General features: G+C 40.0%; 3 protein-coding genes across 8 annotated transcripts; all 3 read right to left on the reverse strand.

The window, feature by feature from the left end:
- Positions 1-41: 41 nt before the first annotated feature.
- LOC117154820 (putative inactive tRNA-specific adenosine deaminase-like protein 3) lies at positions 42-7,382 on the reverse strand. Of its 3 annotated transcripts, none has more exons than XM_033330139.2 (3): positions 7,132-7,379; positions 3,470-4,975; positions 42-1,974 (listed from the first exon to the last, which is right to left on the reverse strand). In XM_033330139.2, the coding sequence occupies exon 2, from the start codon at positions 4,968-4,970 to the stop codon at positions 3,699-3,701; it is 1,272 nt and encodes a 423-aa protein (XP_033186030.2). In that variant the 5' UTR covers positions 4,971-4,975; positions 7,132-7,379; the 3' UTR covers positions 42-1,974; positions 3,470-3,698. The 3 variants fall into 3 exon arrangements, 2 of the variants coding, with proteins under 2 accessions (XP_033186030.2, XP_033186028.2); XM_033330137.2 differs by having other exon boundaries at positions 3,470-5,402; XR_013059594.1 differs by lacking the exon at positions 3,470-4,975 and having other exon boundaries at positions 7,132-7,382.
- An 804-nt stretch (positions 7,383-8,186) lies between these two features.
- LOC117154742 (receptor-type tyrosine-protein phosphatase kappa) lies at positions 8,187-17,816 on the reverse strand. 4 transcript variants are annotated; one of them, XM_076622661.1, is made up of 30 exons: positions 17,469-17,816; positions 17,246-17,398; positions 16,913-17,172; positions 16,611-16,830; positions 16,181-16,534; positions 15,830-16,099; positions 15,614-15,757; positions 15,437-15,555; positions 15,177-15,360; positions 15,032-15,093; positions 14,570-14,774; positions 14,377-14,495; positions 14,120-14,312; positions 13,745-14,044; positions 13,385-13,626; positions 12,707-13,318; positions 12,322-12,593; positions 11,952-12,252; positions 11,502-11,589; positions 11,336-11,412; positions 11,121-11,252; positions 10,679-10,819; positions 10,396-10,593; positions 10,129-10,325; positions 9,630-9,736; positions 9,335-9,549; positions 9,138-9,263; positions 8,730-8,884; positions 8,511-8,646; positions 8,187-8,424 (listed from the first exon to the last, which is right to left on the reverse strand). In XM_076622661.1, the coding sequence occupies exons 1-30, from the start codon at positions 17,650-17,652 to the stop codon at positions 8,350-8,352; spliced, it is 5,841 nt and encodes a 1,946-aa protein (XP_076478776.1). In that variant the 5' UTR covers positions 17,653-17,816; the 3' UTR covers positions 8,187-8,349. The 4 variants fall into 4 exon arrangements, with proteins under 4 accessions (XP_076478776.1, XP_076478777.1, XP_076478778.1 ...); XM_076622662.1 differs by having other exon boundaries at positions 17,246-17,334; positions 17,469-17,555; XM_076622663.1 differs by lacking the exon at positions 17,469-17,816 and having other exon boundaries at positions 16,913-17,165; positions 17,246-17,313.
- A 622-nt stretch (positions 17,817-18,438) lies between these two features.
- On the reverse strand, positions 18,439-21,880 carry LOC117154749 (uncharacterized). The gene is made up of 5 exons (XM_033329998.2): positions 20,696-21,880; positions 20,355-20,600; positions 19,865-20,241; positions 19,637-19,791; positions 18,439-19,342 (listed from the first exon to the last, which is right to left on the reverse strand). Exons 1-5 carry the CDS (start codon positions 21,306-21,308, stop codon positions 19,036-19,038), a joined length of 1,698 nt encoding a protein of 565 aa, XP_033185889.2. The 5' UTR covers positions 21,309-21,880; the 3' UTR covers positions 18,439-19,035.

Consider the following 21,880-nt stretch of genomic DNA (forward strand, 5'->3'; position numbering starts at 1 on the left):
CGCGTCCTCGAATACCATCGCCACACCTTGGCTGCAACGCATCTTGTTATTATTTTCCTTGAGAATTTTAAAGTCTCGCGAAAAGACAGTCTGCTAGCTACTCTCTTTCTCTTCCTCTCGTCCAACGTATCCTCGGTTCTTCGATATGGAAAAGTTGTACGAATTGCAAACTGTACGTTCGACCGACACTTTCTACAGTTCGATAAAATAGAACGTAAATCAGGAGTTGCTTTTCTGGCAGAAATTTCGTTTTGTTTTATCTTCAATGAGAATTCGTTTCGTTTTGATACGTTAAAAACGATCGTCGCTCTTAGCGAGTGTCACTGGACACGTAAAATATATTTCGGTTTGCTTTCTAACGACTATGGCTCACACCACTTGATAGTGTCTCGATAATCGAAGGCCTTCGCCTATCACGTCGTCACCACATTTTCAGGATCCTTCGTTCCATGATGCCGACCGAAAGATAAACTTGATCCGGAAGAAAAAGACGAGGCTTCGTGGCGTAAGACCAAATCGAATGTGTTTCGTTTCTCGACCTTTCTCAAAGTCCTTTCCACTCGGCCAAGGACGATTCTTTCCAACAATTCACCCCGCAACGTCTTCTTCGTTGGATACTAAGAACACGAATCTTCCCTACGGATTAACTCCTCTTTCTTTCTTCCGAATGTTTCGCTTCGCTATCTCTTGATGATAAATGCTAACGATCAAGATCTTTCGAAGAGCAAGAGCCAGTAAATTTGAGCCATTCAACTGGCGAACGAGACTTCGGATATCGTTCGAGATACGTTTATCGCGCGTTATCGAAATTCAAAACTATACTCGTCTGGCTAGCTCGTTCTTCTTTTCGAAAATATCGATGTCCGATTTCCACTGATAATATCGGCGATAAACGAATCTTATTTTGAAATCGGTTGCGATGCAGGCCAAATGCCTCAATTTCCTGATACAATTGCCGCTGTCGTATTCTTCTGCTTGATTATCTTTATGAGGCTCGGTGCTACCCGTTGACCGACTTAAACCGACTGAAACAAACTGAACGCGCGAATGTCTCTCGGATCTCTACCCTTGCGAACGTCAACGGACAGCAAATTGCGCGACACTGACGACGTTAAAAGTTTTGAAGCGAATGCTCCAGCGATGTCTTCTGTCTAAGAACGATCTGGGTATCTGATCCAATCGCGACCGCCGGTATTAAAAGGCTGACCAATAGTGTCTACGCTGGAGGGTCGACCCGACCGTCAATTGGAACCACTCAGTGCTGATGAGCAAAATGTGACTTGGTTTACCTCGTAAAATCGTCCCGTATTTGGTCACGTAGCGAATTCGAATTTCGATTAATACCTGACCTATTCTGCTTTTTCTATTTGACGAGCGAATATCGTCCAACTTTTTTGTAATCGAATAATCCCGGGCCAAACTTTCTCCACGGTGACTCTCGAGTTTCGCTGCTATTTCAGATGACGATGACGACGTTTACATCGATTTGACGAGCAGTTGCGTCGTAAAAGATGACTGTTTGCCACGTGGATTAATTATTTCACGAGATGTTATCTCTGTCTTTAGACGAAGTGTGTTTTCGTTTCGAAACTTCCAACGAGATCGTAGGAACGCAAATCGTGTCTCTCTCTTTTTCTTTTTTTTTTCTTAAATCAATCACAGGTTGATTGAGTGACGAGAGGATGTCGATGCGCTTCCGGGTAACGTTATCAAAGCCACGTGCCAGCCGGTGCAACGAAGAACGTGGAACAACTGTTAATCGTTATTAGAGCTTCTTGTAGCTACGCGAAAATGTGTTTGCATAGAGATTCTGGAGAATTAGACGAAGATGATTTATCAGAGTGCTTCCTTTACGTCGAACGAGCTTCCAGACTGATCTGTGCCAGCAATCCTTAAACTTTCAGGTTGTTCAGAGTGCCGCTAAGCTTCGTCCCAGAAAATCGACGAGATAAACTAATATCGTAGAAGTAGAACCTGAAACAACAAAATCAATATACGTCCACGGAACAGGTGTTGGCCGAGTCGTCTAGGGAACTTTCCATAAACGTCAACTCTGTACACGATCGAATACGCTGAACACACGAGATCGGTATTTTTCAATCATTAAAAAAAAAAGAAAAAGAAAAAAAAAAGAAAAAGAAAGGAAAGTCACTTTTATCGAAAGATATACTAACAGTGTCTCGTTTATCGCTATTTAGCTTAATTCTGATTTACACGACGAAATCTTGCACACCGATAGCTTTTCGTGGAAAGCACAGCAGCCAGCCAAGTTACGTTGAAGCGCCACTCATCCTGCTCGTCGACTGACAAACGAATCGTCATGTTTCCTAATTTTCTGTACCATCATTTTCTCCTAAGCGTCTTCCACGTTGTTCTCCGCATCTTTGCACGTACATCCGTTCAGCAAAGCTGGCCAGCTCAACGGGGTTAGACGTCTGAAGTTTCGCTGATTGAAGTTAATCCGCGAGGTCATTGTTATACGCGCTACTCGGTTCCACACAAATTAAACGGTGCGTGTCTTGTGCAGGAAAGCTCCGCAGAACTACGAGTATCGTCGTATCAACGACACTAGCACGTCAAGCCCGAGTGATCCGCAAGACTGCGGCAAGGAACTCTCTGAGGAACTTATGACGACGTTTCGACCGATCCTACGAGATCAACGACCACCGACGGTGAATTACTTCGCGACCTTGTCTCTTGCTACCGTGAAGTGTATTTCGCTCCTTCAACGAACAAGATTGTTCGTTCGTCAGGCAAACTATTCGCTCTATATGAAATAATAGACTTGCGTCGACGACGGAATTATTTTCAACGTCTTTCTAGGATCACTTATGCAAGCGATCAAGGGAATGCGCATACCGTGGTAATTTATCTCAATAATTTTGATTTGAAGTTTAAAATAGTTCCCTGAAGCTGTGGATAATTTATTTTTTTTTCAAACATGACGTAATGCGCTAAACAGAATCGTCTTAATCAATGAACATGTATCGTGTTTTTTCGAGGTAAATATTCTTGTCTCTAAGTAATTGTTCACTTATGAATACTAAATTTATCGCTCGTACGATCTGTAAAAGCTGAACATAAGAGATGTTAAAAAAATCATCAACGTTGTTTCTATATTCTTCGGCTGGAAATCATCGTGATATTTAATCAGGTTTAATTCGAGCGACGCGGATGTATTGGAAAAAAAAGAACGACTTTTACGATTGTTCGGTTAGGAACATGTGATTGTATAACAGACGTAAGTATTAACTCGTCGAATAGACGAAGGAGTCTAGTATCAACCACGAGTAGAGACCTCTGTTCCTGCAAATTATACTAAGACACCAAGGTCATACATATATCTGCCTCATAATGGACGAACGCACGTCCGAACCACGTGTAAGATCTTCTGCGTCGTCTGCTTTTGATTGAAATTATAAACCGGTTGGTACATTGATATCACTGCATCACGACTCTACTAACTTACTTCGAGACAGTGCCAAGGATAGAGATCTTTCGTCAACGTCATTGCCAAAGGTTACAAAAATCATGATCGTACATGGTGGATCGTATCGAAACACGTGCAGGATTTCCTTCAATGTTTTTAATTCTTCAAACGTACAAAATGTCTGTAACAGAGCGACAATGTTAAATGGTTCCGCGAATCATAGCTTGCTAGAAAATAGCCATTAATCATTACGAATACGCCGTGTGAGTCAATTCATATTTCTGTGCTCGATTTCTTGCAACGCTTGTCGACATTCTTGTTCCAGAACGCCACTCCAAACTTGATATCGATGATTCAACCCTGGTACAGCATGTAAGACCGTCTTGGACCCTAACACGCCTGTATTTCTATTCGGGACACCGTAGAATATTCTTAAAACCCTAGAGTGCAAGAGTGCCATAGCGCAAAGAGGACACGGCTCCCTTAACAAGAAGGTCCAGTATCCTGTACATAAATAAGGACCACATTTTTTCGTGTCTGCTGCTTCAGTTTGTTCGACTGTCCTAGAATCCATCGTTTTCGTTGAACCGTTATTCCTGCGTCCTCGTCGAATTTCAGTAGATTGCAAACATTCTTCCTTTGGAAGGCTAATTTTCGATAGCGTTTCCGGATAGCAAAGTGGAGCTTCTTCGACATATTTCCTTTTGATTCTCATTTCCTTGGTCATTTTATTTTCTGCGTTTCTGTTGACGGAAGATTCAGAAGTTTCCGAATCATCGGTACCCTTCTGTTCCAATCTTTCCTCGAATTTCCAAGCTCCTCCACCTTGAAGTCTGGCAACGAGATCTACGGCCAACATAGCTGCGTGCCACATTGGATGCCGATCGATTTTCGAGGCTGCGACCGCAAGGATTCTTCCATCCACTGGGTCAACGATCACCGCGCTGCCGTTACAATTCGAGTCGCCGACAGCTTCTAATCTGGCTGCCTCTACCACAACGCTCATGTACCTCTCTATAAGAACCAATTGATGTTCCGTGAAAATCGATCCATCGACCAGTCGTTCGATGTTAGGATCTGGATGAAAGTTCAAAGGCCAAATGCTCGAGGCCCGCGCAGCTTGTGCTTTCGTTTTGGCTGCTCTCGCTGGCACTTTCGCTGTATGAAAGTCATCTTCCAATAAGGATAAGTTAAATCCTCTTTTCGTTAATATCATTTTCAGTTTGTCTTGAGTCAAAGTAAATTCTTCCTTGGATTCCTTGCAGTCTTTCGTTTCCGCTAACAATTTTCTAGAGTCTACCGGCGCCAACAGCAACTTGTTTGAGGAGCAACGTTTCAGATGATGGAAACCTGGCAGAACGGAAGAGATACTCTTAATCGCGATCGAGATGTCCTCTTTCCTTTTAAGTAAACCCACGTAGACAAGCTCAAGAGGTAGATCAGCAATGAAGTCGTGGTTTAAAATCGGTCTCGCTATCCAACTTCTTGTCGTCGTTTCCATTTCGCTGCCCTTGGCGCATTTGGGCGAAGAGATCGCCATTTCTCCTGAAAAGATGGTGCTTTCACTTTTCGTCGGTTCATCTTCATCGATGTTTTTTTTCGAATTCTATATCTTCGGTGTTCTTTTTTTCCGATAAATCGTCTGTTTCGTGTGTTTCAAGCTTTATTCGACTACTTATTCTTTTATTCTATGATTAGACGTAGCAACGCGTCCGCATAATAACGCCTGGTAAAAGAAGCGGAAGAAGATCTACAACGTCTCGTGGGAGAATGATAGTTTGTGGCGGTGCACTTGGTACGGCTCACAGGAGGAGAAGCGATTTTAAATTGCTGTCAAGTTGGGCCACGGTCGGATCGATTGTCAGAGTTAGACGCAATTGTACGACGTCGATCCGCGAACAGAAGGAATAAGGTCTTTGTTGCCACGCCATCCCGATCCTGCGACGATCGCTTGCCAGTTTAAACGTGAAACCTGCGGATGGAACGGTAACGAGAGACCGTCGTGAAATCGTACGATAGTTGCCTGATTTTCGTGGACATGTCCAATGACTGCTGGCACGAATCGTCAGTTTGGGCCATCGAACGACCAACAAATTATTTGGAATATCCATGAATTTGCCACGGGGGTTGGACAATGATATAAAACTATGAGAGAGACTGACAAAAACGAGAAGGACAAGTCGGGAAAATGTTTGAAGAGTACAGGCGAAGAACACGATAAGTCATATTTTCCATCCTTTATAAGAAAGCATCTCTGAAATCCAATCTCGTGCTATCAAAATTATTTTCCTATTCGGCTTCGAGGCTGCACATATGTTTTCCTATCCTGTTCGTAATTTTAAATATGTAGCAGTGATAAAATACCAAAGATATTAAAATTCTTAACACCTTTGATTTTTAATAAAAAGTTTACAATTAGTTTATAATTAATAAATTAGTCCACCAGTTATTTTGAAAAAGTTTCCACCTTTGGACCTAGCAGCAGATTCTTTACAGTCGTAGGATGAAATTAAAATAAAAAAATGAACAAGAACGTACTTATCAAGTTTTTTCCTGTGATCTTCATTTGTTAACGCCTTGGATCGTGTCGTTTTATCAGGCGGACAAGATATCGTGTAAAATAGGTCTCGAGACGAGACGGTACTCGATGAAAGACCCATTGGAAATGCAATCTCTTTTGTCCGAACAAAGTTTAAATCACATCGATGGGAAATCTTAATTGACACGACATAAATATATGTTTATGGTCGGTAAACGAGTTACATCAGTATCGAAAACGTGATTCGACAATGCTACTTGGGAAGTCACATCTTAAAGCGTATTAACCGACCAGCGGGAGGAAAATATGCCATGGTCGGATGTTCTGTGAATGGATAAATGAGTGGACAGGACAGATTAAATTATAAAACGTTCATAGCGTAATAGCGTGTCGCGAATACGAGGTTATTGTTAAAGATGATCATTAGACGACTGATAATTTTATTATGCATCTCGGTGAAAGAACGCGACGTACGACTGAACTTTATTGAAACGTTGAAAGAATAATATATACATACGAATATGTAACTTATAACCAGACGTTATGTAAGAATTTCATTTAATTCGTAATCTCGATAGTCTCCTTCCACAGAAACTATTTTGAACGAATGTATAGAAAGCAAGAGAAATCAAAGAATATTCAAAGTTTAGACGATTTGGAGATCGTGTTCGTGGTGTGCGTTGTATTCGTCGGCGACAGAAATAAGTTAAATTTCGCGCTTCGTTACGTCAACAAAGATGGTGGTGGCACATTCGTGCAAAGCGTGTTCCTTATATAACGTAAAAGGAACAACAAGCAAGCTCGAGTGACGCAGCACACGCAAACGTAAACTCGCTAGGCGAATGCACTGGACGAATGAGACGGTCACTTAATTAACGCGAACTTGTAAAGCAACTTATGGTCGATTTAAACGTCGCGATTTCGTTCGGTCGGGGAGGTCTATTTTTTAATGGGTTCTGTTCACGTGCCAATATGTCCTCCCTGGCCTTGAATCGAGACATGACACGCGTGCTCCGCATCTTTCGCGCTTGTCAAACAAAACAAATCGAGTTGATCGAGAAAGATGAGACGTATTACCAAAAGAGCGACACGATCATGATAAACGAGCACACGCGTACATTATTTACACGACCACCATTGAAAAACGATGAAAATCTCTTACCTGCTGCTGTGAGAGTACACGTTCCAACGACTGCTTTCGGCCTGGTTCTTTCCGGGAACGATAAACCGGTAAATCTCTGTTAGCCACACCTTGCACACCTCTCGATGCTTTACACTCAGACAACGACACACAAATAGCACAGAACGCACGTGAAGATATCCGCGGAGATCGACGTTTACAGCAGCGCGACGTATACCTTTCGTGATTACGAGTTATCGGCGCTACTGGCGCACCCTCTGTCGGCCATTCGTGTAAGCTGCCGACTGGAGGAAGGGAAGCACGACCACACCACGTTCCGTATTTTCTTTCTTCTTTTTTTCACATTTTTCCATTCTCTCTAAGATATTCCGTACCGTTTACCTGATACTATCATCAAGACAAGCCAGACAATGAATAAGTTTTCCTAATCCTGTCACAAGATCAATGAATTCAGAGTAAAATGTAAGTTGTCTCTACCATAGCCTTCTATTTACGTTATATTCTACATAGTGTCAAAATCGAAATTTGCATTATTAAACTTTAATTTGATCGAATAATTCGCCATGTATGTGGCATTTGAAATAGAAAAGAAACTATGAGATTGTTATTTTATCGTTCAGTTCGAATGTTATACCTGGCGGTGTTATAATATCGGCGGGAACGGAACGTTTCGACTAGCTGAAATTTGGCGCGAAAACGTGTATGATGGCGTCACCATTATATTTTGCACACGATGCTAATTCAAGCAGATTAATGGCCCCTAGTGAAAGGTGACTCTCACTCCTCGAATTTTGTAAGTACATTTTCAATAATTGTCAGTCATCTTTTTCCCTGTAAACGTTTGTTAAGATCGATGTTTTAATATATCCGTCGAACTTTTATTAATTACGATTATTTTATCGCGATTATTTAACGAGAGGAAGATGCTTCTTTGAATAAAGGATATATGTAATTTGCTGCATGGAAGAAATCATTTTATGACGAGGTCATTGATACTGATGTATATTATGATGTATCATGATAGCATTCGTAAGAACGAAAGTCGTTTGCCTTGGACACTAAAGTATGTGAAAATGTGAAAATTAAAAGACAGGACTTTTTAGTATTAAGTAATTACACAATGATGTAATTTATAGTTTGAACGATACACATGTTAGGAAAGCGGTTACGACTTGTAGAAGTTACTCGAGTTGATTTATGTAACAAATCGAATCTACTGTGTTCGATTAAATGGTAAGGCTATTCACGCTTCACATTGGTTTCCAAGTACTTTAAATATACCGTGGCTGCATCGTACAGGTATTTAATATGTTCCTAGAACAGAAATATACATTGTATACCATTGCAATCTTAACATCATCTAGAGATAGTAATCTTTAGTAATTTTTTAATAAATTTACCGAAGATTTGATAAAATCGGGGTTCAATGTTTCAATCGCGCGAATTGCCAAACAAACGTCGCATTCCTTTTCTATAGTCATTCTCTCCAAAAGGAAACTTAAGGCTAGGTAAAGCCCACAGCCAGTTACGCCGTCGCTAATTTCAAATAGATTCGACATAATAAACGATAATCGACATATGTGTATAAAGATATTTATGAAGTTACGACATAGCCTTACTGGCAAAGAACAGCGATAGGTCCGTCTCCTTTTAACATTTTTTGCATTGCTTGCCACAATGTCACTAACGCTATGGTTTCAGGTGGGTCTTGGTTTCTGCCAGGTTGCCATTCCGTGGAGCACAAGATTGTTATCTCTTGTTCGATAGCAGGCTTCTGAATGAAATAATGTACAAGTTGATACGTTTCGCTTCAGACGAGTGCTATACCGTTCTACTTAATCAAGATATCCTACCTAGTATCTCTTTATTTATAATGACCATGTGCTGTTATGAAATAATGTGCAATTATTATAAATCGAACGAGAAGAAAGCGAAAATGGCGTGAAGAAATTATCTGTTGATTTTCAGTTCTCTCAGATGTCCCGAGATGGTAGATAGAAGATTTTAAAAACAATAGCGTAACTCACCTCCGAGTTATCGACGAGTGTTAACTTCTGCAATATATAGTGCTCAAATTCATCGAGTTCCTTCGTTCGAATGTTTATATATGGTACTGGTTTAAATTCACCGTTTCTAACAATGGGACAGCACGTCTATAAAAGAGTTAATTTCAATATAACTTCTGACTAATCGCCTGTGCCTTTTTGGCGGTCCGATGGTATACCGTATCTTCCAAATCTGGCGATTGTAACATGACGATTAGCTCCACCTTATACTCGGCCACCATTCTCCAGAAATCGCTAAATGTCCCAGGCAATGGTAGTTGCGTAGCTATATACTGATTTTGTAATCTTACACCGTCCACATAAACAGCGGATATGTAATCGCTGTTCTCATCTGTCGGTGGATATCTTTTTAAATACACTCTGTTGACTTTCGCTGTGAAAGGATTGTCGCGTTATTGCTCAGGCGTTGAGAAAGTATGGAAATGTATAAGAAGCGATGAAATTATTCCAAACCTGGAAGTAACTCTGGAAATCTCCTTTTGGCAAGATTGCGTTCCGATAGCAACGTTTCATTGACCGGTGATCGAAGTACTTTGTCGTGCCAAGCCATTTTCTCTAAACTGTTTTTACAATATCTTTTTATACACAACGTTTATTCACCTTTTTAAATCAGGGTTTGACTAAGTTTTTTATATCTTTAATGAAATCGTTAGCTATCGTTTTAAGTAGAATGAAACATGGATTGTTCAGTAATGTTATTAAAGATGCTCGAAATCAAGATGAAAAAGATTTTCATTATACAATGTTCGCTTTAAATTATCTATAATGGTTATCGATAACCATATAAAATTCTATCACCAATACTAAAATACCGTTTACCAGCAATGAAAAAGGTCTGAATCATTTATAATGGTTATTTCAGATCAAAATCACTTAAACCAACTTAAATGTGAATTTTTGTACTATAACTATTTTACTTTGGATTGTAGCAGACATAGACCCTGAAAAATACCTGTCTCGTTGAGTCACCAGTTGTTCTTTAACTTTTTTAATTTTGAGTGGTAGAGATTCGTCGCATGGTAAAGATGTTGAAGAACAAAGTAGACATTCGACGAGTACTAAATGGGCAAATAAATACTGTTGCTTGTTGTTTACCATATTGGGCCGTTGAGACCTGAGAGCTTTCATTTCGGCGAACACATCTACAGCCTGAAAATATTTTTCAAAAATATTGCTCAGCTTCCGACAGATTCGAGAATATTCTTGAAAGATATTTTACCCCTTCTGCGATCGCACGACGAAGGCAAATGTCGCATAAAATTACAATTCCAGTTCTTCCGACCCCTGCGCTGCAGTGGACCACCACTGGTCCATTTCCTGGTGGTGTTATCAAGAGTTTCTTTAGATATGTTATCATAGAATGTGTGGACAACGGTATGTCATGATCTGGCCATGTTGTGTAGTGCAAGTGCTGGATCTAATTGTTAAACATCGTTCGAAAATATTTCAATGAAATATAGATTTCTAAGATATTGATCTTTTCGTTGAATATCGTTTGTTACCTTACGGGCTTCGTCTTTATACGTCACGTATAAGGTACGAAATGTAAAATGTGCAAACACATCCTGCCTGGCGTTCAAAACAGTTATATCGCCGTACGTTTTCCTTTTTCCAGTGTCAGGCCAATACTGTTCGCATTTTATCTGTGGGAATTTATGATATGGAGCATGTTGAAATGGATATGATTTGTAATCGAAGGAAAAGGGAGGGAACAAGTTATTAATATATAAATGTACAAAGTTTTAGTGATCAATAAATTCTATCATTAGGATTCGCTCTTAATTTTACTAAAAAAAAAAAATATTAAATTTCGAACGGTCCTAATTCGATCTTTAGCCACTGAAAGAAACGAAAGCCAAAAAATCAACAAAAGTGGACTCGTCGTATTTTCCATGTGTAGTCTTCGTGTGTCACAGACTGCCTTTCAGTTTTGACACATCTTACCTTTCCTTCTTCGGATAAGTTCGTAACCATGCAAATTATGTAACTTTCTTTTTGCCAGATCATTCTCCAGAAATCGATGACCGTGTTCGGCTTTGGACCTTGCGTAGCTATGTAAAACTTCTCTTTGCAGCCCTTTCACAATAATTCAACGTTTATCGTTACAATTTTTTATGAAGGTAAAAATCATGTGTTTTTATCTTATCAAAACTTGCTACCTTGATGTAAGTGGCGTTAATATAATCCGAATAAGGATCGTCTGGAAGTTTTTCCAGTATCACCCGATTTGCATCGTCTGCAGAATACCAGCATTAATTAGCATTTTAACTCAGTTAAACAGTGAAATATTTAGCTTGGTTAAACATGTTGAAACAGTTTACGTACATGCTATGAGATTTCCGTATCGATTCTTCGATTTGTTCTGCGGTAACATCCCGTACTCAGACGGACTCGTTTGGCCTCTTGGAAGCATCTTTCTCGCAATTTAAATATATCTTTACGATATTTGTTACATCTCTTATACAGTGATTTTTATTAATATTCAGGCACCATGATGTTCGACGTAAAATTAATGCAAATCCGATGTAACTTACTCGCTGCTCAAATATTTTTGGGACTTTAAATCTCGTCTTTATTTACTTTATGAATTATCATTTAGAAAACTACATGTGTTAAATAAATATTATAAAATGTATGTTTCTATCAACTAAGAGAAGTGTCGTGATTAATTCAATAAGACTGTTGTAAGCAATAGAGCAATAATACCTTGAAAATCGTGCTGTCTGAATATCGACGAGAATCATCGTAAATCATCTAAAATATCGAAAGACTTACATCGAATTGTCTATCGAGCAATCCAGAATCTATCGCTCGTCTTACGTAATCCTCCAAGTCCTCCACCTTTATCAGAGACATTTGTTCTTCTTTCTGATCAGTGTCGATGATATGCACCGTGTCGCCGTCACTGCAAGGTGTGCTTCCACGCGATATACAGTGTTTAGCATTCGAAGCGAGCGTATTAGTTGAAAATTGCTTAGAGCCCAACGACATTGACTCTATATCGAGATTTCCGGTTTTTTGTACGAAGGATATTTTCTCTTGTACGATAAGCTTCTTCAAAGATCTCCTTCGTCTTCTAAGAGGAACGCGACAAATTGCAAATAACGAATCTGTCCGTAAATATCGGGAGAAAAGTTGATCATACCTTCGACAAACTCGAAAGATTTCTAAAATCCCAATGGCAAGAAATATCGCAATGATAGCAATAAGCCACGCCTCGTCGTATCGCTTCGGTACTTCACGGATATAAATCGACGTTGTTTTTGCGACTAGAATCTGATCGTTCGTCCATCCTTCTTCAGGTAATACAATAACCACTATTACGTAGGACTGGAGTGGCTTTAGTGGACAATTTGTGACATTATCGTAAAGCTTGTTATCCCCTATCGTGAATTCTTTATTGGCAAACTCGTCGGTCTGTTGCGGCAGTGAAAGTTTGTTGGACGAAAAATACCTTTTAGTATGATTGTACGTGTGATTGGTTTTATGGAGACGAAAGAAGCATTACGATAAAACAGTGGAATACTTACAGAAAACCTGGCGGCATACCACGCGATCTCGTTAGGTTTGATATCCGCTTTCTGACGTATATATGGACTCAATTCTACGTAACTTTGACAAGCCTGTGAACCTTTTACAATAACGTTTGTTATACTGTAGCGTGTGTCGTTCAGAACGGCAGGAATGTGCAACAAGATCGTCGAGTCTGCGTTAGACACTTCCATCGTTAACTCTCTCTCGAATCGCATGGCTAAAGACGTATTCACGTCTATCACTTTTCTCTCACCATACGTCTCTGTATTCGTAACAGCTCGAATGGAAATTTTGTAAGTAGACGAGGGCAATAGATGCAGTTTCTTGTTGTACTGTAATTGATATTCTACGATATGATATTCATAAAGCGTGCTCTTTTGCGATCGCTCGATTAGCATTCTCAGATCGGACGATGTCATTTCCGCGCTTATCACGAATTTCTGGATACGCCCATTTGCTTTCCAAGGGTGGAACCAGGTTAGGTTCACCGCTCCTTTGTCGAGAGCTTCGACGATAATTTCCGGCGCTTCTGGCTTAATCTCGTTCCACATAATCGATACGGACGATAACGGGCTAGGAGTTGACACATTTACATTCACAGCCGAAACCTAAAACACATTAGTTGTTATCGCGTCGAGATTAATCATAGAGCAACAGGTGGCATCTCTGCATACCGTAATGAAATCAGCTGGTTGATGGGACTGATCGATGATTGCGCAGATGTATTTATCCCACAGTTTACAATACTCCGTTGGCAGTATCTCCAATTTGACCTCGCAATTCTTATGACAAATGCTTACTATGTAATGTCGTATTTCTCCATTAGTCGGTGGTTCTGGCTCTAGCCATCTCAAGTGCACGTTCTTCGATTTCCAGTCGATTTCATAGATTTCTAATTGCTTTACGGACGGCGGAGCTATTGGAAATTAATCTTCGTTATTAATATTATTTGAAAATACTGTTAGGACGAAATGTTCGCGCGAATTCGCGGCGTAAAATTTAAGTTAAACTTTGTGGAAACGCGATAAACTAACCTTTCGGTGGAGTGATAAATATAAGCTTCTCATAATGCAATCCGTTGTATTTTACAGTGTAATTTCTGATAGCGTAAATTCGCGCTTCGTACATTTCGCCACCATATAACGTATGTTCCAAGTTGAGGGAGTATTTCACAGTTTGCTCCGTGGTTCCGAAACTCGATACCGCTTTGCTAATACCAATGACCAGAATCTTTGCGATGATAGGGCCGGAAATGGTAGTGCAATCTATCGGGGCATCCCATGTCAATGTATAATTTTGAAATCTTAAATTGCTGTACACTGCACTCGGAGTGTCTGAAAGTGAAAAGCTGTCGTTATCTTTGCAACAGAAAAATTTGAAATTCGTCAAAAATAGCGTGTTTCTTTTACCCGACTGATTCGTAGAGAATTCGACTTGCGTTTCTAGGCCACGATAAAAAGTGTAGGCTGTTATTTTTCCAATATAACGCGCGTAAGAAGTCAGATTAGAGAACGTAATATTGGTGGACGTAGTAGAGGCAGAAACAGTGTCTTTTTTTAGCGATGGAATTTTCAAATTTTCACAGCCGAAGTATGTTTGGACCTCGAAACATATTATCACGTTGCTAATTGGTCTTTAATTAGCTAGAATCGCGTCTTTTAGTTACCTGTAACACAACTTCGTACTTCCTTATGATCCCATTTGCGTATAGAGGAGGGTCCCATTTCAGTGCCACTTCCTTGTTTGATAACAATGTCTTTTTAACATTCCTTACTTGTGACGGTACTATTGATGTAAATAGAGATATCATAGAAGCAATAGCGTGAAAGGAATGAAATCAAAGAAATTACTCTAATTACCTCCGTCAGAGGTATGAATCACTCGTGCAAAAAGAAGCTCCAACTTATACCAGATTGTAATTTCGTAACTAGTATCAGGTGTCAGTTTTGTAAATTCGTAGGGCAATTTGGGTAGCTTTCCTTTATCAATTTGTTTCAGTCCATTTTTTATTGTCAATAGGTAGTCGTAATGCTGTGTACTATTTGGGCAAGGATACAGCGTTTCCTAAGAATCAGTAACACAAGACATTTTCAATCAATGGAGTATGTTTGTCAGGTAGTTGATTCACGTGTACGCTGGATGACATGATATTTTCATTCAACCTGATAGCTTAAGAAAAAAAAATGTTTCCAATAAAAATTCGTTGAATCGAACAGAGAATTGACCGATGTAAAAAAATCTTGTGAAAACGTAATTTCGTTCGAAACATTTCTTTGTTCCAGAAGCAGCTGAAATATTATGCAATTAATATTATACGTTACTTCTCGATGGTTCTTTAATATGAAACTAGTATTCCTTATTTCTATGTCGAATGTGGGAGCCCCTGAAACATTTCATGATTTATTATCTATTGTTGAATCGATAATTGCTGAGGAGGGGGGTGTATTAAATTCAACGATAGCTCACAAATGCAACGTGTTGTGAAATTCTTCCATCCACCGGTTATAGGCGTGGAATCATCGTTAACGTACAGTGAACAAGAAATTCTGTAAGAAACGCCCGGTTCTAAGTCATCGGTGTAGCCAACCATCGTTGATGTATCGTTAACTATCTTGGTATAGTTTCCAATCGGATAAGTTTGTCCCTCTTTCTAATAGAAACAAAATACTACTTTCCTATCTTAAATTGAAACGAAAGCGTAGTATATTCGAAAGCATTCTAATTACCCATATAGCAAATCGATATCTAGAAATGATCGACTTGTACATCTCTGGCACTGGCAGAGTCGCGCGTACGGTTGTTTCATTGACAAATTCGATGTTAGGTGGTGGAGGATAATCCACGGCTTGAACAAATTCATTGGTATTTATATCGTTGACGCATTGCGAATATCAATCGCTTACCTGTTTTACAAAAGGGTGGCACGTGATATCGTATGGAATTATCGCAACCAGATTTACAGTGTCCCGTTATAAAACTACAATTGCCTGTAGAACACAAACCACAGGTTTCCTCGCAATTATATCCATATTGACCGATAGGACATTCTGCAAATAAAATCCGTTAAGGAAAATTATCGTCTCTCGTTACTTATCCTCATTACAATGCGCAGTCTTTACTAGCTTCGCAATTCTTCCCCATAAATCCTGGTGGACATTTACAACTCGTTGCGTTGCAAATTTTAATTCCTTTGCAGTCCACACTGACGTTTAAATGATGTTGGCAACTTATAGAACAATAGGGCCCCACCCTGCCCTCGGGGCAATGCAAATTCTCTACGAGATCTTTCTTGTCCAGCAAGGAGTTCGGCGTGTACGGTATCAGTTTTTGACACAGTTTGTTGGAAACGATTGATTCGAAATTATCGATTACACTATATCGTATAGCGTCTATGAACAAGATGCGATGGTAATTTAAATTTAATATGCATATCATTGACATTTTGTCGAAGTTACTGGTCACAGACGTACCTACTGGAGGACACATGCGAACATTTCTCACAGCCCACGATGGTCTCTGACTTTTCTGCCTAAGTTTTGGTATTAGTTTAAGTTTTACAAGTCTACCAATATCGGAAGAAACAGTCTTGTTAATTCGAATATATTGCCACATGGGAAATTTATAGCTATCAGCTTTTGTAGTAAATCCATCGGTTGTTTCTAAACTTTCCTTGTTACTTTCGTTAGATGATTTGACTAATGCTATTTCCATTTGACATTCCTCACACAGGCCAACTATCATTTCTATACAAAGATTCGCTGTGTCCAGATGTAAAGTAGGACTCGTTAAAATTGCTTTTGAATCGGTTGTATGGAGAAAATTGTCTAAAATAAAATTACACGGTCGTAGATATTTTTTATTCATCGATTAATTCTGATTAATCAAGGTGAGCCGACTAACATAAGTGAAATCGAAAATGCAAATTTTTATCACTTATTAAAAATAAGTGATAGGAAATATCTGACTCTCGCCTTTTAGTATCATGATGGTAATCCATAACTAATTTTGGTAGATAGGTGTTCCCATCTGTCGTAGTATAAAAGTTTATAGCAATTTTTGTATCATTTGTAGTCCACTGAAGAATATATGTATTCCACTTATCCTGGAAACATATTGGACCCTATGCCGCAATAAATATAATTACGCTATAATTATTTATAAAAAGGAATCGTGATACTAAATAAATACGCATAATGAATTACTTGCGTTATGTGGTATGTTTGCTCATTACAGCTGAACGGACCCATTATACATCGCGTTAGTATAACATTAACTTTGAATCCAAGGTCTAGGAAAGATATCCTATAACATAAATCTTTCTCGTAATTTGCAGAGCGACATAGTAGTATCGTAAAGTCCGTATTACAAACACGGAGAGAAAATACAAGAGCTCCCGAACTTTGAAATTCAGTAATCGAATGGACATTGTCTGGTGTATAAGAATAACCGTACTCTCTGAAATCTAAAAGTTTAGTCAGTAATTTAAGCACGTTAAGTAGTATTAACTAATTTACGTTGAAACTATCGGATCGAACCTTCCCATTGACGATCAAACACTGGACCCATGGGTGTTTCTTTGGAATCTGTTAGATGCCAACCTTCAGTTTTCCACGTTAACATGCAACTATCAAACGAAGTTAGATCACAATCTATTTCCCTTCCTTTGTACGTATTGTGAAATTGGAACTCTGTACGTATATGCCAAATATTATAAAGTAACTGCGACTTTTATTCAAGACACTGTCGTTGAAAACTTACTAGATGTACTGTCAAATATATCACTATCTATTTTCCAGGATAAAGCGCTACCATCGTCCTCTGATACGCACATTACTTTCCTATTCCCTTTTTCATTCTGGTATATGAAAATTGGCTCCTGTATCGACCATGCACAAATGGTAACTGCCTGTACCATGAGGTACGATAAAGCTAACACATTCATCGTAGATCGTTATGTGTTATTCAAACTGGTGAAATAATTTTCCGTTTCTTTCTTCTTTAGTGAAACGAAATTTTAAAATCACGCCTCATAGTATAGGAAATAAACGTTCGACACTGTCACTTTCGCGTTGTTAGCGCATCTGCTACAACGAACCACTGTTGTGTTTGAACTGTTCGAAATGGAAGATTTTGAGAGGGACGAAGTAACTCATCTTCCTGTTGGTGATATAGCGATAATAACTGGACTCGTACGATAACTTCTGACTATAGCGGATGTAATGAGATAAATGTACCTACATATCGCTGCTTGGTTACTAATAATTTTAGTTTACTAATACTATGACAGGACTCGCAAATTTTTCTTTGCTTTTACTGAATATGGCCGTTTATATTATGTTGCTGGTTTTATCACGTAAAACGGCATATTTATAATTCCATCAGTTTCGCATCAGAGTGCAATTATAGTAAATAATAAGGCCTGTATTTGGTATTTTCAGAAATATAAACTTTAAGAAGCCTCTCCTTTTTGCATTTTTTAAATTGGCCTATTATCAATGCTAAGCAGCGATATTATTATAATTGCAAGGAGAGATAGATCAGAGAAGTCAGATTCGACTACTATACTCGTCGTGAACAGACTGATTATTTTTCGTTTTATCGTTTCTTCGTCAGCGCACAGTTCAGCAAACGGCTTTGCTGATTCGACGCTAAAACAAGTGAACTTTGCCACAATTCGATCGTTTCATCGATGAATGTGAAAATGGTCGGAAATTTGATGTAGAAATTGTTTTATTTAAAAATCGGTAGAAAATATACAGGGTTTTACAAAAATACAAAGTATCGTACTTGGGTAATTGTTGCGAGCACATATTATCAATTTGTTTCACTTCAGATAACGATACGTAACTATAGAACGTAACTATACGTAACTATAAAATATTCTTGACAAAACAGCAGACTAGGATTTCTATGCCTGGTCAGACAACGTTTCACTGCGCAAAAATAATTATAATTACAGAATAAAGAACAGGCTACAGCTCAACAATTTCTATGACTTTGAGGTACGTTTCACCAATATATGTAGTAGCCATCTTTGGTTTCAAGGATTTACGCAAAAGTATTTTGAGTACTGCATGCCATATCCCTAAATTACAAATATTTTAAATGAAAATCTACTGCAAACCTATGTTAAATCTGTCCTAAACCTTAGAAGTATATGTAGAATGGAAAATACCTTTACGTATATCATTGAAACTAATTGCATGTATTGGTGAAATCATCGAGGACCTTGACCCTGACATAATTTCAAATTGTTGAAATTTGCCAGGTGTATCATATTCTATATATATCGAGAACACGCGATTAGACAATCTGAATGCGAAAATCAGGGTGAAAGCCGAGGAATCCAAGAATGCACCCTTCTGTGTCGTCCTAAATTGCACCTTGGTGACAGAAGCGCGAATAACGCCAAAATAGCACCTAGTAAGGAAACTCCACACAAAGCACCGGCCGTGACATCGTGGAGAGGGGTGCCAGATTTAGGGGATTTGGCAGCAAGTAGCAAAAGTCCTGCACAGCTCAGTGCCGATAATCCTGCAAGCCCGAGTCCTGTCCAAGTCTTTCGTAGCGTCCTACAGGCGCCAGCTAAGGCACAGCAGACGCCGCAACCCGCGGCACTGTCGTAATAATATCTGCAAATGAACGTCAACGTTTAGAACTTGACAATATTTACGACATTTTTCGATATACAGTGGCTGTAGAAAGTCTTTCAACGCCATTGTATTTATATACCAGCATTTAGATGTTTACTTAATTAGGTTCAAGCACATTAAGTAGCGTATCGTTAAGCGATACTTTCGTATGACGAGAAAAAGTTGATACTACGAAGGTGAAATGTAGAACTTGAGAAAAAGTCGCTTCATTGGAAAATAAGGATATGTGAAAACACTTTTGTAACTTGGGATTCCTTGCCCGTGCGTAATTACCTTCTTCCCTGCGTCCAAGACAAGTACAGGGCCAAACCGCAGGTTAAAATACCAACCAAAAGTAATAAGAGCGGCGCGTTTCTTCTGTCGTTTTTCTCCACGCCGCTGGCCAAGGTTGTATTTGCGTCACTGTTGGGTGGTGACAGTGGTGGTACCTGTATAAATAAACCACAGGATCGTGTCATTCTCTATTACGTGGTTACGCAATCGGTAACGTATTTTACTCACCACCGCGGTTCTAGCAATAAAAGCACTTTCTACGCTTTGGTATCCGTTCCTTTTCTGTCCTGTAGGTATCACTTGATACCTAGGTGAACCGGACACCATCGGCATAGATTCTGGTCCATTTTCCACGTACGCGTAACGAGGCGGTGGATCACCGTGACCCATCGTGACAAGGTCGATCGGTGCCGTGCCAACGTATCGTAGTCTTCCACAGTTGCTGGCTGGACAGAGTTCCTGTTGTCGAGTCGGGTTTTCCAATAACGGTAGACATCGTCGTGCAGATGGCTCCTTGTTCGGGGTGGATGTTTGAGGTCTTGTGGAGAACGTACGATTTTGTGGAGTTCCTTGAGGCGTGCAACGAGTAGGGCTGAACGTTCGACCTACGTTTCCGTGGAATACAAATTTATTTATATCTACAGCTATTGATAAGAAAAACTGGCGATCTTTTACGACGCAGTCGTGCGGAATGAATAGTTGTCAAAGGTATGCGTACCAGTCGGGGAACCACCTGGTGTGAGTGCTCTTCTTTGTGGCGTACCGGTTTGATTGAACGACTGTTGTCTCTTTGGAGATAGAGTCCTCTCCTCGGACCTGGATCGAGGCTTCCTCGGAGTAGTCAATATCTCGTGCAGTTTTTGCGTGGCTAAGTTATTTCTCGGGGAAACCGACAGCTCCTGGGCGTTTCGTTCCGGTAGAGCTGGCGGGTCTTCTTCTTGCAAAGGCACTCTGGTATAACGACCTAATAACACGTGTTGCTATTTTATTGCCATGGCTGCGAGAAAATTGCAATAGGATTTCGAGGCTTCGTACGCCTGTTAATCTCGCCAAACTTACCCTGTGGCATGTTAATATGACTCTGCACCGACGACACGTGCTTTGCGCTGTTCCACTCGATTTCTTCGTCCTGGTAATCCTGATCACCCGGTACAACGGCGTATCTGCCGCCGTTGTTCCGACAACTTTGCATCTGCAGTTCCCTCCCATCGTCTTGGTTGGTCGCCGGTGCAGAACGTTGTTGCACCTGCTGGTGTGGAATGAACTCGTACCTCAAAGAACCCCTCCTCTGTATCTGATCCCTCTGCTCGTCCTGTATGTACTCGTACCTTGACCTTTGGCTGTATATCGCGCGGTGTCCCTCCACTGGAACGCTTCCATATCTTCGATGCGCAACACTGCTGTTACTCTCGAGGTAACAATATCTGTTGTCTTTACCGTCGCTGTTTTCGATTCTACCCTCGGTAGGTTCTTGAAACGCAGGGTTACTTTGACCTATGTTGCACTGCAATTGCAATGGCGGAGGTGGTGGTGGTAAATCGTCACCACTTTGAAATTGAGGTGGTGGTGGTAGGTCATCGGAATGATCCTCGGGTATGTATTCCGATTGGCGGCAAAACGAGGGGTTCGTGTAACAATGCACAGGAACTAGTTCCGTTATTTGATCCATCATTTTATCCTTTCTAGGTTGCAACTTTGCTTGGTACCCGTTTCACTTAGTTTCACGAGGCACGCTATCTTTAACAGTCCGCGTGCGACACTGGATGTAAACGAACGAGTATTTATCGAGACGCGCGCGATGATCGTCACGCGCATTTAGTATCTCTAGTAGCTGTTGTTTATTGTTTGTACATAAACCGGAGGATTATATCCTCCGATTTACGATTTGCTTCTTCGATTGATGAGAATCAGGAAAGCGCTGCTGACGTAGGTAGGCGATGTCCAAGTTTCCAGGGAGAATGTTACCGTTCGCCTAGGTGGTGAGACGATGTCTTGGCTCGAGATATGGTTTGCCCTGCACATTTTCTTCTTTCAATTTGTTTCTCCTTGCTATCACGATTTAAGACACCTCGATCTTCAATCTTTCTTAACCATTTTTTTTTAATATTCACAAAAATGGTAAGAAATAGTTTGTCCAAAGTTTCCTTCGTAACGGTAAAAAAGTTTGTTGGTAACTTGATGGAAAAGTCGACGACTCCGTTGAGCAAAGTCCAATGGTGAAATGCGTTCGATCCGTACGCTACG

Source organism: Bombus vancouverensis, chromosome 11 (assembly GCF_051014615.1).
Source record: "Bombus vancouverensis nearcticus chromosome 11, iyBomVanc1_principal, whole genome shotgun sequence".
Lineage (NCBI taxonomy): Eukaryota > Metazoa > Arthropoda > Insecta > Hymenoptera > Apidae > Bombus > Bombus vancouverensis.